This window comes from Pantherophis guttatus, chromosome 1 (assembly GCF_059756535.1).
Source record: "Pantherophis guttatus breed Tessera chromosome 1, ASM5975653v1, whole genome shotgun sequence".
NCBI classification, from domain to species: Eukaryota; Metazoa; Chordata; class Lepidosauria; order Squamata; family Colubridae; genus Pantherophis; species Pantherophis guttatus.
In genome coordinates this window covers 110,882,402-110,897,276 of record NC_142063.1, presented here as the reverse complement: position 1 = coordinate 110,897,276, position 14,875 = coordinate 110,882,402, and the positions used below count along the sequence as shown (strand labels likewise).

General features: G+C 39.6%; 1 protein-coding gene across 3 annotated transcripts in view; it reads right to left on the bottom strand.

Annotated features, from left to right (window-relative positions):
* LOC117658046 (NACHT, LRR and PYD domains-containing protein 12-like) overlaps nt 1-14,875 on the bottom strand; it is a 74,176-nt gene that overhangs the window by 13,760 nt on the left and 45,541 nt on the right. For 2 of the 3 annotated variants that reach the window (XM_087881375.1, XM_087881383.1), the window contains 3 exons: nt 12,583-12,753; nt 12,286-12,456; nt 10,262-10,432 (listed from right to left, as the gene is read on the bottom strand). In XM_087881375.1, the coding sequence (XP_087737501.1) occupies nt 10,262-10,432; nt 12,286-12,456; nt 12,583-12,753 (513 nt within the window). The remainder of the gene's footprint in view (nt 1-10,261; nt 10,433-12,285; nt 12,457-12,582; nt 12,754-14,875) is intronic. The other variant, XM_087881391.1, reaches the window with a different exon arrangement.

Here is a 14,875-nt window from a genome sequence, read left to right as displayed (position 1 = left end):
CATGGAAATTTCTTCCCATGGATGGGATGGGCCGACTACTTGTTGAGGAATCCAGGAGGTTTTCCTGGTCTTTTTTTTCATAGTGGCACCAACTGCACAACTTTTGACATAGTTATCAATGTCTTTCTTCATTCTCGGCCACCAAAATTGTCTCTAGAGTTTTTAGAAACCCAAAGTGTCCTGCTTGTTTTGTGTCATGGCTCCGCTTGAAGTCGAAGGGTACTGGGGACATATAGTTTAGAGCCCTTCCAGGCTAGTCAATCCCTGGAGGTTAGTAGCTTCTTGTTGTCCCTGTACCAAAGGTGGAAAAGCAGTTCAGTTTTGAGGTTCTGAATTAGAACCCCCGCCCCCTCGCAGCTCATCGCTTTCGCACTTGCTGCCTGGTCATGGCTTGTGTCACTCTCTGGGAAGGAGGAATCATGGCATGGATCACCTCCTAAAACTTGTATTGTGGCATTCATGACAGAGCATCTGCTAAAAGGTTTTTCTCCCCTTGGATGTACTTCAAGGTGAAATTAAAATGGTTGAAGTATTGCGCCCACCGAACCTGCTTGGGAGAAAGTTTCCATGGGGTCCTAAGAGCCTCCAGATTTTTATGATTTGTTCATATTTCAAAAGGCACTTTGCTTCCTTCAAGGAAGTGGCACCACATTAGCAGAGCCCAGCAGACTGCATAGGCTTCCTTCTTCCACATTGCCAACCCCTTTTTGGGCTTAGTAAGCTTTCAGGAGGTGTATGCACATGGTTGCAGGTTCTCCTCCAGTTTCTCTGAAGGAGAACTGTGGCCACTGCCATATAGCTGGCATCTGCCTGGATGATTAAAGGCATCTCTGGGTCAGGGTTTTAAGGACTGGTTCTTTAGCAAAGAGCGTTTTGAGCATTTTGAAGGCTTCTTGGAATTTCAGCGTCCATTTCAAAGGTTGACTTGGTCATGGTTTCACTTCCCCCCTCCAGTTTTTAGTAGTTTGGAGATTGGGAGGGCAAATTCTGCAAAGGAGGGAATCAATTGCTGATAGACATTTGCAAGGAAGCTTTGGAGTTTTCTTTTCCTGGGTCCATTTTGACCCCAACACTGGATACTTAGTACCCCAGACAGTCAAGGCTGGTCTTATGGAATTCACATTTGGATAGTTTGGGATAGAGGTTTTCTGCTAGACATCTTTTGAGTACTTGGCAAACCAATTTAACATGCTCCTCCATTTTCTTGGTAAAGATGAGGATGTCATCAAAGTATACAAGGACCCCTTTGTATAGGTGCTCATGCAGCACTTCATTCATCAATTGTATGAACACCACAGTGCTCCTTGGAGGTCAAAAAACATCACTTTGAACTGAAAGCTTCCTAATGGGCAGTTCAATGCTGTTTTCCACTCGTCCCTCTCTTTAATTCTCACTTGGTAATTTGCCTCTCGCAGATCTAGCTTGGGAAAGATTTTCTCTTTTGCCAAGTGGGCCAGTATGTCTTTCATCAATGGGAGTGGGTACACATTTACCATGAAAACACTGTTTACTTAAAATATTCTACATTCCCTGAACTTCACCCAGTATGGTGCTCTGAACTAGCAGCTCATTTCTTTGTTCTGCTAGACAATGTATGGTTTGATAGCTACAGAGCAGGTCTCTGTAACTACTTCAGTGCTGGATTAGAAAAGGAGTAGTATGGAATTGCCCTGAAGCTCCTTGGATGACATTCCTTGGCTGGCGGGGTGAATATTCAGCAAATTTCTTCTCCCTAGTAAGTTTGCCAAAGAAGATTTATATCATGTCCACCCAGTCATCTTCAAAGATGCCTCTATTTTAACTTCACACTTTGCAATGTTTTTTTTTTCCTTTTTCCTTTTTGCATGTTAATTGCTGACTGTGTGATCGAATTTAGATACCTTCCCTCTTTGTGGACTTTAATTGATTTAATAACATTGGAGGAATGTCTTGAAATAATTACTCATTCCATATGGAAAAGACAAATGGCAACAAGGGGGGGGGGTTAGATTACTGAAAAAATGAACTACTGATTTAATAATATTGAACTTCTTCCAAAAAGATTATATATGTTATCAACTTGAAAAGACTTTACATCTTTATTCTATTTCTTCCGTACTCTACATATAATTCTCGACTTTCAACAGTATGTTAAAAGTTTAGAAACCTCTTTTTTTTTCTCTATTTATTTGCATATCAACACTATTTGATCTGCCAGTTGCTTAGTTTTGGAACTTATCTGACTTTGAAAAGAAAACAGTGTATTCTTGCCTGCTTTTCTGCTGCAAGCAACTGGCTGTGTCAGAGTGTGCACAGTTTTAATATGTGACATAACACAGGAGCAATAATAGCAAACAGAGGTTTGTAATAAATAGTGGTTTTATCTACAAAAGAATATATATTATACATACATGTACTATAGGCAGAGGTCAAACAATCAGCAATTACAGCAGGAAAGAACATATGGTGAGATAAAGATGCCCTAACAGGGCCTCTTCTTATTATACAGGTTTTTAAAGGGATAACAGCCAAAAGCCTTGCTGACTCATTCCCATGATTACATCATTGCATCATTGTAGAAGCTGATCAGCTCTTAAATCACTGCCCTGACAGGCTGTATGAGAGAATATTGGCAAAAACGCCTAAGAAGGAATTGAAAGTATTAAAACATGATTTGGACAAGCCCAGCACCAAATTTGTTTTGGAAGTATTTGAGAAAAGGTTTTTTATAACACAATAAAAGAGATGAATAAAAAATCTGATAAAAATTTGAATCATTAGTATCAGAGCTAAAACAAACTAAAGAAGATGTTTAAAATATACAGATTAGATTGGATGAGACATACACAAGATTAGATCTTCTTAACCAACATTTATTTTTACTGGATCTGAAACAGAAGGAAATTTTTCTGCATCTCATGGGAATATCTGAACAAATTCATAATTTAAGTGATGTAATTGTAACAGAAATGATTAAATGTTTTAATGATGAGAAAGTAGACTTCTCTAAAGAAATTGACAAGATTTACAAAATAAATTCAGCATATGCAGCCAAAAGACAGCTGCCAGGAGATGTTAGGATCCAATTTATAAGAAAATCTATTGAAGAGCAACTAATTCAGAAACATTACCACAAGAGATTCAACATTTTTGGAAAAGAGGTGCAAATATTCAGAGAAATTCCAATTATAATATTAAGGAAACAACAAAGAATATTTTTTCCTGACAGATATCCTGGAACAAAATAATATTCCCTTTCGCTTGGATGAGCTGGAAGGGGTTATCTTTACTTTTATGGTTGAATATGGAATAATTGAATATTTACAACAACGTAATGACAAACAGGTTGCATTAATCTTTTTGGATGCAGAAAAAGCTTTTGACAATTTGAACTGGGCCTTTATGTTTAAAGATGGATTTTGGATTGGGCTTTATAGAGGGTCTGAAGCAGGGGTGGGATTCAGCTGGTCTGGCCAGGTTCGCGCGAACCAGTAGTGCTGCACACCTCCTTGCCCCTCCCAGCCATGCCCCTTCCCCTTCCCCTTCCCCTTCCCCTTCCAGCCACTCACCTTGGATGAGGCTGAAGATATGTTGCTGGAACTGAACGGCCAGGTTTTAAAACATTTTAAAGTAGCCTGGAGCAAGAATCCCTTTCTCTGTCCCCCCACCCCCCATGCCTATCCCATTTGGAAGATATTGAGTTTTGCTATTGCTGACTACCTCCTCCATGCTTCCTAAATGAGGTAGATTGAGTGGGAAGTGGCTGGGGTGTATGGGTGTGAAATTAAGCCTCCTTCCTATAAAATCCATTCAGAAAGCACAAAGGGGCAGATGTGGTTTAATTCTGCTTCAGCCCAGATTGCAGGAGAGAAAGTAGTTTAAAATTTTTATTTAATTGACTAATTCATTGGAAATTGCTGTGTCATAGCTTTTCATGGGATGTAGTGCTTATGATGGGCTATAAACAGGTAATACTCAGCCTTAAAATTATGTTATGGAGGTAGAAAGGCAATTAGATTTGCTGGCCTTCCTAGATATGATTTTCAGTAGTCAGCCTCTGCTGTTTTACACTACTAATATAATTAAATCAAATACCTATCTCTAAATTTAAGACAGCACTAACCCTAGAACATTTTTATGGACTAGGAACAGCCATCCTGGAAGAGAAATTTAAGGAAAAAAACTTTCACCAAAACCTCCAATTACATTTGTTATTCAAGCATAGTAAGAACATATTTATATGTAGTTTGCTTGGATTACCAGATTAACAGCAAAGGCTCAATGCAGAAGCCAAATGTTTGCAAGTTTCTGATGATAAGATTTTTAAATAGTTCCACCAGGTTTAGTCACTGTCAGGACAGGAGAAGATACAAATTTTCCTTGGCTGTTTATTTCAATGTTTACATATAATTTTGCTTTCCTGAAGGCCAACTCTATCAAATGCACCCTAACCACACATGGTAAGTGCTAAGCAGTAATCATATAATACAATATATGAATGTTACCTTAATTGAGGTCGATGCATGCCTCATAATCTTATAAGGCAGTATTTCTCCAGTCTCTGAAAATCCAGCAAATTCAATAACAACAGTTCATCTGCAGCTCTCAAAACAGTTATTCTTCAAGTTGCCCCATAGACTTTATAAATATAAAGTCAGAATAGAGACATTCTGAGAAAATGTACTGGAAATACGATTGAGTATTCGTAAATCTGTGCCTTTGGAACCAGTAAAATTTATTTTCCAGTAAATGTACATAAGTTTGGAATTTGTGAGCACACAAATCAAGGCTTGCCATTATGCAAGGGTTGAACTAACTGAAGCAGTATCTTAATTATCTGCAGTTCTCATTCATTTCACAGGGAGCATTTTGATCATCTTGGTTTACTGGTGTCAGTGCTTGTCAAAAGGAACTGGGAAAGTCAGTCTGCTTCTGGATTAATCCCTGTTCAGGCAGTACATTTCAGCAGAAAACTAAGAAGATTGCTGAACTGCAGCATTAATTTTATTGAATGTTAAGTCTGTGAGTGTGGATAGAATTTCAGGCATTTCAGTTGGAAGCCAGAATGAGTGGAACCTGGAAGAAAAACTAGTAAAAATGTATTTGGATTTTACAGGTATCCTTGGTGAAGCATTCTGTCTAAAATTCTACACAGACTAATGGTTATGTTGGATGATAAACTACTATAGCTTTTTCCAGTATCAATTTATTTACAGAATGCATATATAATGATTATATATTTTTCTGGCTTTATGGTCTGTAGTTAATGAGGGTAAAATTATTTGGAGCAGAAGTTGCTCTGCTGCTTCCAAACTAAATGATGGTTAATAAAGCCTCTGAATAGTTAAGGCACACAGTCTTTTTGTCACCAAGCATGGAGAAATATATATGCAATTAATAATAATAATTTATTATATTTGACTTGACTCCAGCAACTCAAGAAAATCTACTTTGTTTCAGGCCATGCCCACCCAGTCACACAATTACCCAGCCAGGCCTGCCCAGCCACATGACCACTAAGCCATGTGCCCACACAGTCACGTGACAGCCAAGCCATGCCCACCTAGTCACATGACCACCAAGTCACACCCATCAAACCATGCCCACAGGACTGGAGATAAAAATTTTTGAATCCCACCACTGGTCTGAAGTCCATCTATACACTCCAGAAAGCTTGAATCATGGTGAATGGAGACTTTACAAAATCAATTGCAATCCAGAAGGGAACAAGACAGGGGTGTCTATTATCCCCTTTATTATTTGTTCTAGTGTTGGAACTGTTGAATAGAGATATTAGACAGACTAACAGAGCAAAAGGACTACAAATTAAAGTGCATAATTACAAATTACGTGCATTTGCTGATGATTTGGTATTGATTGTGCAAGACCCGCTAGAGAACATTGAACATGTTATGAGGAAGATTAAAATGTTTGGAAAAATGGCAAGTTTAAGAATAAATAAATCATAGATGACAATACTGACTAAGAACATAAAGATGGAAGATCAGAATAAATTGGAATTTAACACTGGTTTTAAAGTTGTGAAAAAAGTACAGTGCTTGGTGGTGACTCTTACTGAGGAAAATTCTAAGCTTTACAAAAATAATTATGGTGAAATATGGAAGGAGATAAAATTGGATTTAAATAGATAGCAAAAATTACATTTGTCATTAATGGGAAGAATTTCAGTAATTAAAATGAATGCACTACCTAGAATGTTATTCTATTTTAGACTATACCAATATTGATTAGATATTCTACTTTGAAACAGCATAGAAAGATATATCTAAATTTATTGGGCAAAATAAAAAACCAAGAATTAAATATAAGCTGCTACAAGATTCTAAAGATAGAAGAGGTCTGGGTTTGCCAGATCTTAGATTATGTTATGATGCTTGTCATCTGGTACGGCTAAAAGATTGGGTAACTTTAAAAAAGTCAAGGCTGTTAGACCTTGAAGGTTTTGATTTGGGTGGCATGCCTATCTGTGGTATGACAAAGTAAAAGTTAATCTTGGCTTTCAGATTCAGGTTATTAGGCAATTGATTGGACGTATGTGGTGGAAGTATAAAAGAAGATTAGCTGATAAAGTGCCACTTTTGCTATCACCTCATGAAGCATTACATAAAGCAGAGATGATTTCAGAATGTAAATGGTGACATATTGAGATGTATTGATATTTGAAAAAGAGGGATTTAAGATAAAAATAATAGAACAACTAATAAGTGAAGGACTTGCTTGTGATTGGTTTAATTATTATAGATTTTTGAAAGATTTAAACTTGATAAAAAGTTTTGTTTTCATAGAACTAAATAAGAATTTGACATTAATTAATGTTCTAGAGATTGAACACTTGATTTCTAAAGTATATAAAATGCTACTCAAGATGAATCTAGAAGATGAAGAGGTTAAAGACTGTATGGTAAAATTGGGTATAATATAATGCCAGATAAATGTGAGAAAATATGGATGAAGGGATTAAAATTTACATTAAATTATAGTTTGAAAAAAAAAACCATTTATAAAATGATGTATTGTTGGTCCTTGACCCCTGATAGAATAGCGAAAATGTAGAAAGGGATTCTAATAAGTGCTGGAAATATAGTTAAAATCCAGGTTCATTTTCTCATATGTGGTGGTCTTGCAAATATGTGAAAACTTACTAGATACACATAACAATGACAATGAAAAAATATTTAAGATACCAATATTAATGAAACTCGAAGCTCTTCTTTTAGGTACAATGGACAAGTCAATTGAAAAACAATTTGGGATGCTATTCCTTTACATGGTGACAGCTGCAAGGATTGTACTTGCCAAACACTGGAAAGAAGAAAAGATGCCGACTGTTGAAGAATGAATTTTGAAAATGAGTAAATTAGCAGAGATGGCGAAATTAACTGCTTTGATTAGAGATAATGGATTAGACAGCTGTATATCTAATCAGCTGGAAATCATTTGTGGACATTCTACGTGCTAAATATAAATAACAGATGGCTAACAGAGGGATTTGAGGGTTTGTGTAATATTTAGCTCAAACTGTTGACTACTTTTTCTTCTTTATACAATACACACATACACACACAAACACAAACATGTTTGTAAAAGGGGAGGAGAATTTATTGCTTTTTCTTTTCTTCCAGCACTCAGCCAGGGTGGATCCTACATGTTATATGTTAAATTTAATTGACAACATTTCCTTCCTTTTTTGTATACTATTTATTGTTGTTGTTGTTGTTGTTGTTGTTAGGGTTGAATGTATTTTTATTTGGTTTAATTTTGTTTGTTTTACTGTTCTGTATTTTATAGTTTATGATAAAACAATACATTTAAATTGAAAAAAATGTTCTGCATTCCCTGATTGGATGTTTACTTTTCATTGGGAGTAGAGAGGAAAACACCACCTGTGCCCGCATCTTTTTGGCTCATAGTTTCTTGATATGGTTTTCAGGCTCTTTGTCATATGACTCATCCCCACGTGAATGAGGAGAAAAGAATAATAATAATCTCTGGATTTAATTATTTTCATGAGCCTCTCTGTCACATCTTTGAACTTTGCTCCTGAGGTACAGCAAACTACTTTAGATAGACTGTCTGATCTACAAAGTGCTCTGTGCATGTTCATGTGCAGCATGTATTTATTTATTTATTTATTTATTTATTTATTTATTTATTTATTTATTTATTTATTTATTATTTTTCAAATTTATATGCCGCCCTTCTCCCATAGGACTCGGGGCGGCTCACAAAATAAAAACAACACAACAATCCCAATACTAAAATTAGTCAGTTTAAAATCCCCAGACAATTAAAAACCCCACAGCAGATCAGGGAATTTGCTGAAAAAGCCATGTCTTCAGCTCAGCGTGGAAAGTGCGGAGGTCAGGGGCCGTCCAGAGCCCGGTGGGTAACCCATTCCAGAGGGTCGGTGCGGCCACGGAGAACACTCTAATCCTGGGGGCTGCCAGCCGACACTGTTTGGTGTGCATTGTGCATGTGCATGCACAGCATGCACTTCGCGCACAATGAGCATGTGTGACCAGCGAACTGGTAGCAAACTGGTTCAGATTTCACTTCTGCATTGGTCTATATTTGAAGGTTTATTCTTGTGTTATTTAATTGTTCCTTATGGTGTTCAATTTGGTTGCAATCTTTTTCCTTTAATTGGAGTTCCTCATTTTGTTGTTTAAGTTTCAGTGGCTAGACTTGTCTCTAGTCCAGTGATGGCGAACCTTTTTGGCATTGCATGCCAAAAGTCTGAGCGTGCGAGCGCTATCGCGCTCCCGCGTGCCGGAACCCATAATGCAATGCGTGCCCCCATTTACGCATGTATGCACAACACCCCCCATGCTCCCTCTACACATGCGCCCACATTGTGTATGCTTGCCCTCCCCATTGTGCCCCCCCACTTTTTCCAAGTGGGCCGGCATACCTCTTACCAGAGGACAACTAGGTACCAGCCCGTTCCCTGGTGAGACAGCTGTTCCCCGCCCGGCACATGGCGCTGCCAAGATGGCAGGGCCAGAAGTACCCCCGAGGAAGCTCTGAATGTGCGGCTTGCCTGGGCTCCTTCACACTGGGAGCTGCAGGCCAAGCAGGTGGTGGACGGGGACTGGCTGCACCTATCACCACCTAAGTGGAAAGCCCAAAGAGGGGCATCCCAGATGCTTATGCTGCCCTCAGTGCTTCCCCAACACCTGCCTGCCGCCACCGACGCTGAGCACTCGGCCGCCACATTCGCCCAGCTCGGCCCCGCAATTCTGCTCAGTTCAAGTTCATGGAAATCATGTGGTGGCCCTTGAAACTTTAGGAGGGAACTGGATCCGAGACCGGGAGGCAGCCTTTCGCGGAGCCAGCCCAATGGGGAACTGAAAAGAGAGGGGCTTTTCCCTTCTTCCACCTTGCTCATGGGCTGTGGGGTTTGGGGTGGCTCTAGAGCCGGAATTCGCTTGGCTGATGATCGGGCAACTCCAAAGTTTCCTGGTGTTCGTTCTCTTGCCTGTCTTCTTTCCCTGTTTAAAAGAGCCGCGCTTGTAGGGGGGAGAGATCTGACTAAAGAGCTGTGCTTTAGCTGTGCTAAAGAGCTGCCTCCTGCCTTCCCCGATCTCCAAAGTTTTTCCCCCATCGAATCCTAGCTTTCTCCTGCCTTCCCCGATCTCCAAAGTTTCTCCCCCATCGAATCCTAGCTTTCTCCTGCCTTCCCCGATCCCCAAAGTTCCTCCCCCATCGAATCCTAGCTTTCTCCTGCCTTCTCCGATCTCCAAAGTTTCTCCCCCCATCGAATCCTAGCTTTCTCCTGCCTTCTCCGATTGAGTGCCTCCTGCCTTCCGTGCCTCCTCAGATCTTTTCAGTTTCTCCCCCCATCGCGTGCTAGCTTTCTCCTGCTTTCCTGCCACGGAGAGGCATCTGCAGAGGGTAGAACCTGCAGAGATCGGGGAAGGCCCTCCTCCGTGCATGCGCGGCAGAGACTGGAAGACCAGCTGGCCGATGGGAGGTGCATGAATGTGCGGTGGACCTGGGCTGGGGCGATGGCTGGCGTGCTGGCAGAAAGGGTTCTGCGTGCCACCTGTGGCACATGTGCCATAGGTTCGCCATCACAGCTCTAGTCCCTTCGCTTTTTCCTCCATTGTTTGTTCCTTACTGTGTTTAGTATTATAGGAACTGAAGAGACTATGGTTATATATGGCAATTGAACTGCCCATCCCTGGATATATTTTCAGAAGAGAAACAGTCAAGAGAAAGTAACAACATCAAACTAAAAAAATAAACAATGATCACTTACCATAGTTTTTCTATTTTACAGTCTGGGTGTTGAAGCCCCGCACACAGCAACTCCACCATTTCGACTTTTGAACCCTCAATCCACAACCATAACTTTCTCAATCTCTGGTTTTTCCTGAGTACTTCTGCAAGATGCCGGCTGCAATATTTATCCAAGTATTTTCCAAAAAGCCTGCATGTTTGAATCCCCCAAAAATACTATTATTTCTTGGAAAACAAGCATAAACTATACTCTTGAAGGAACTGAAGAGAATATGGAGAATATAATTATTTGCTGATAACGGAACTGCCTCTCCCATCTTAATAATTAATTTCAAATATTTATTTCAGATCCATCTGGACCCTTACTCTGCATATAACTTCCCAAAGTCAATGTTCTCATTACTTTTTGCTGTTTATTCCAAAATAAGAGATAAGATTTTTTTTATTGCTTACATTTACATAAAACTTCTTTCGTTTAGGATTGAAGAACAATCACTTAGTGTAATGAAATTTACTATTCTGAAGGTTTCTAATACAAAGTAGATAACAAACAATTTCCAGAAGTGATTAAGAAATGAGTTTGTGAACCCTGTGCCCTTGGATAAAGGTAGCAATCGCTTAGCACCCAGACCTTGAAGTTCACCAGAGACTAGAGTGCTTGGGGGCAATGCTAAGTCCCCTCCCTGTCCAGAGAGGAATGCTAATTTTGCCACTGCTTCCCCAGAAGTCTGGTAAGTCCAAATTATTCAGTGCCAATACCTCACAAGCCAATATTAATATTAAAGCAGATTCCCAAAATCGTAAGTATAAGAAAGTTTCAAAGATAGCAATAAGCAATAGCACTTAGACTTATATACCACTTCACAGTGCTTTACAGCCCTCTCTAAACAGTTTACAGAGTCAGTATATTGCCCCCAACAATCCGGGTCTTCATTTTACCGACTTCGGAAGGACGGAAGGCTGAGAAAACCTTGAGCTTGGTAAAATTCAAACTGCCAAATTGCAGACAGCCAACTATCAGCAGAAGTAGCACACAGTATTGCATTCTAACCACTGCACCACCATGGCTCTTCTACAGATCTTTTCTGTATTAAAGGAAGCTAGTAAACAATTGAAGAAAAAGTCCAGGAAGGGTTAACAAGGTGATATTATCCACTCAAATAATGAAGAAAGAATGAACAAAGGCTATAGATCTATACATCTGTAAAGTCTAGCTGCAGATTTTATTTTTTTTATCAGAGTAATTGCTGTCATATCTACAAATTGCTTAATGAAGATGTCAGGCTTGTCCTAGCTTGGATCCTTAAGAAAGAAAGACCCTTGATTCCATTTGGAAAAAATTATATTCTTTTACTAAAGCCAAATAGTTACAGTGTAAGCAAAGCTGGAGCTGACTATTCCTGCATAAATCCTGATTTTTCCCTTTCTCCCGGACCACCCCCCCACCCCCTTGACTATTCATAAATCTTCCCTAGTATTCAAATTAAGAGTTTATGTAACAGTGTTATGGTTTGGTGCCTCTTTGGTAGACTTCCGCATTCCATTTTCACACTTGGATCTGCCAGTCTGTCCCACCAGTTTGTTTCGGAATGGCACCTCTGGTTCCTGTCATCCTGTCAATCCCCTTCCCTGCATTCCCATTCTCCCTCCTCTCTGCATATACGGCAGAATGCCAGTGTAGCAAAGTAGGCTGAAGTGATTACGATGGCAAACCTGGCAGAAGATTTCTAAATTACTGAGTTTATTTCTCCAGGAATAGATCTCAAAAAAAAAGTAGCCCTTCAGGCAGATTCTTAGCACTTAACAGCTAAGAAAGTATCTTTGCAGTCAGAAGAGACAGCTCTCAAATATCTAGTAAATCTAGGAGGGCATCTTAATGCCTTTGTGACTATGATCCTGGATAGAATTCTATCTCAGAAAACACAAGGAAGTGAAGATAATGTGGTTATACATCAGAACTGTAACTGCCTTTCCTTAGATACTTTTCCAGAACTCAAGAGAAAGTTATGTACATCAAACTAAAAAAGAAACATGATTGCTCACCCGAACTCTTCTACTTTACAGGCGGAATGTTGGAGCCCTTCACATAGCATTCTGAATGGTCGATCTTTTGGATACTTTAGCACCAACCATAATGCTCTTATTGTCTGGCTTCTCCTGAATACTTCTGCAACATGCCTGCTGCAGAATTCAGTCACAAATTCTCCACTAAGCCTATAAAAAGGATTCAAAACAATTAAAATTATTTCTTAAGAAACAAGCATGGGCTACATTCTTGTAGAAACTGAAGAGAATATGGTTATGTATGGCAACTGAACTGCCTCTCCCTGGATCACTTACCATAGTTTTTCTACTTTACAGTCTGGGTGTTGAAGCCCCTTACACAGTATTTCCACTGTTCTGTCATCTATATCGTAGAGATACAACTTCAAGTTTTTTAATTTCTGGTTTCTCCTGAATACTTCTGCAAGTTCCCTGCTGCAGTATTTGGTCATGACTCCTCCACTAAGCCTGCAGATATGAATCCCAAAAGTTACAATTATTTCTTGGAAAAGAAACATAAACATTCAGTTCTTCAAGGAACTGAAGAGAATATGGATGTTTACTGATAATGGAATTGCCTCTCCGAGGATACATTTCCAAAACATAAGCAGGTACTTTTACTTTTGGAACAATGACAAACATTGATGAGATCAGTATCAGTACTAATATTTTGAGTTTTATGGAGAATTTTCTTAAGACGATCTAAATCTAACGGTATACATTTAATGAAGGAATGAGTGGAATAACTCTTTTTAAATATTATTATTGTAAATCCTTTATTTATTGATATTATATTTTTTATCCACTGTGTGATTCCCACCTTTTTTTTGTGGGTGTAGCTATTTATTCTGGTTTTGGCTTTGATGTTTCAAATAGAGAAATTATTGATCTTCACAGGTTTCGTGCTGCCCGCCCCCCCCTCCACATACATCAAGAGTCTATAGGTGTTTCTTCTACCCCCCCAAAACAGGTCCTCAGAAAGCACCCTCATTGCACAGATTCAGATCCGGAGCTCAGCACAGGAAAAAGCACTGGGTAACTGAGTCCAATGGGCACACATGAAGTCCAGGAAAACTGTTCACAAGTTGAAAGTCAGGATATGCAGCACAAGCACACAAGGCACAGAACTGGGTAGGTTGCTCCAGCACTGCTCAAGTCCTCAGAGCAGGATTAAAAGGCAATACTGGTGCAGTCCTTCGTGAGAGGTGACTTTGCCTTCTTGTGTGTAGTCTAGCTGACTGGCATTGTGCCTGTTTCCACTCTGCTCTACTTGTCCTTGGATCGGGAGGAGGTGTGGACTCCAACTCCTCTTCATTGCTAACTGGTGGTAGCTGCTCCCAGTTCTCATCTGGAGACTGGCCAGGAGACAATCCTGGCCAACTTGCTGCAGCTGTGCCTTGCCTCACTTAGCCTCAGCCTGTTGCTCGCCCAATTGACCCAATTGAGGCTGCTCCACCAAAGTAGCACTTTCTGAGCCCCCAAACACTTAGCTCCATGCTTTCCTCTGCCGACTCAAACTCACCCTCCTCCTCCAAACTCACGCCAGCAGGGCATCTGGAGGCAGATCCATGACAAGTTTGAAACTACTATATAACAGCTATGCTTGGTCCCCATTAAATCTGGGGAGAAGAGCCAAGCCAGTACATGAGCATGACATCAGTTCTAGAGCTCCTAATCATAACAAACAACTCTCTGTAAAATGGGGAACTCCTTCAATATCCAAGAATAAACAAAAGGAGAAATACATTAGAATCATTTAAACAAAACATGCAGCCTTTGTAGAATCATAAGGCTGGAAGGGATTTTCTGGGTCTTCTAGTTTAACCCCTGCCCAAGGCAGGAGACATCATTGCATCCTGGACAATAGCTGCTCAATCTGTTCTTGAAGACCTCCAGGGATGAAGTACAACAACTCAGGAAGGCAAGCTATTCCATTGATTAATTGTTTTTTCTGCCAGGAAATTTCTCTTTAGTTCCAGATTGATCTCTCTTTAATGAGCTTCTAAGCAGTGCTTCTTGTCCTGCCCTCAGATGATTTGGATACACTCTTTTCTTTGATAGCCCTTCAAGTACTGGAAGACAGCTATCACATCACCCCTCATTCATTTCTTCAATAGGATACGCATACTTAGTTTCATTAACTGTTAATATAGAACTAGGAGTAGGAGTAGGAGTAGGACTCTTCTTTATTGGCCAAGTGTGATTAGACACACAAGGAATTTGTTTCCGGTATTTAAGCTCTCCGTGTACATACCATTAAGTTGCAGATCATAAATCATAATATATAATCTTATATCATATCATAAGGTACAAGCAAGTAATAAAACATAAGATACTAATAGGATAGTAGGAAAGTTGAGAAAGATGAGAAGGATGAAAAAAATGAGAAGGCTGAGAAGATGAGAAGGATAATAGCAATACAGCCCTACTACAAAATATCTTTAGGCATAAGAGAGTGCCAAAGGAATTAGGCATTTAGCAGAGTGATGGCATTTTAGGAGAAGCTCTCCTATTCTACCACTTCTTACAATATTAAACAGTATCAACAGTAGAGACCTTCAGGTTTCAGAGTTCTATAATCTCCCAAGAC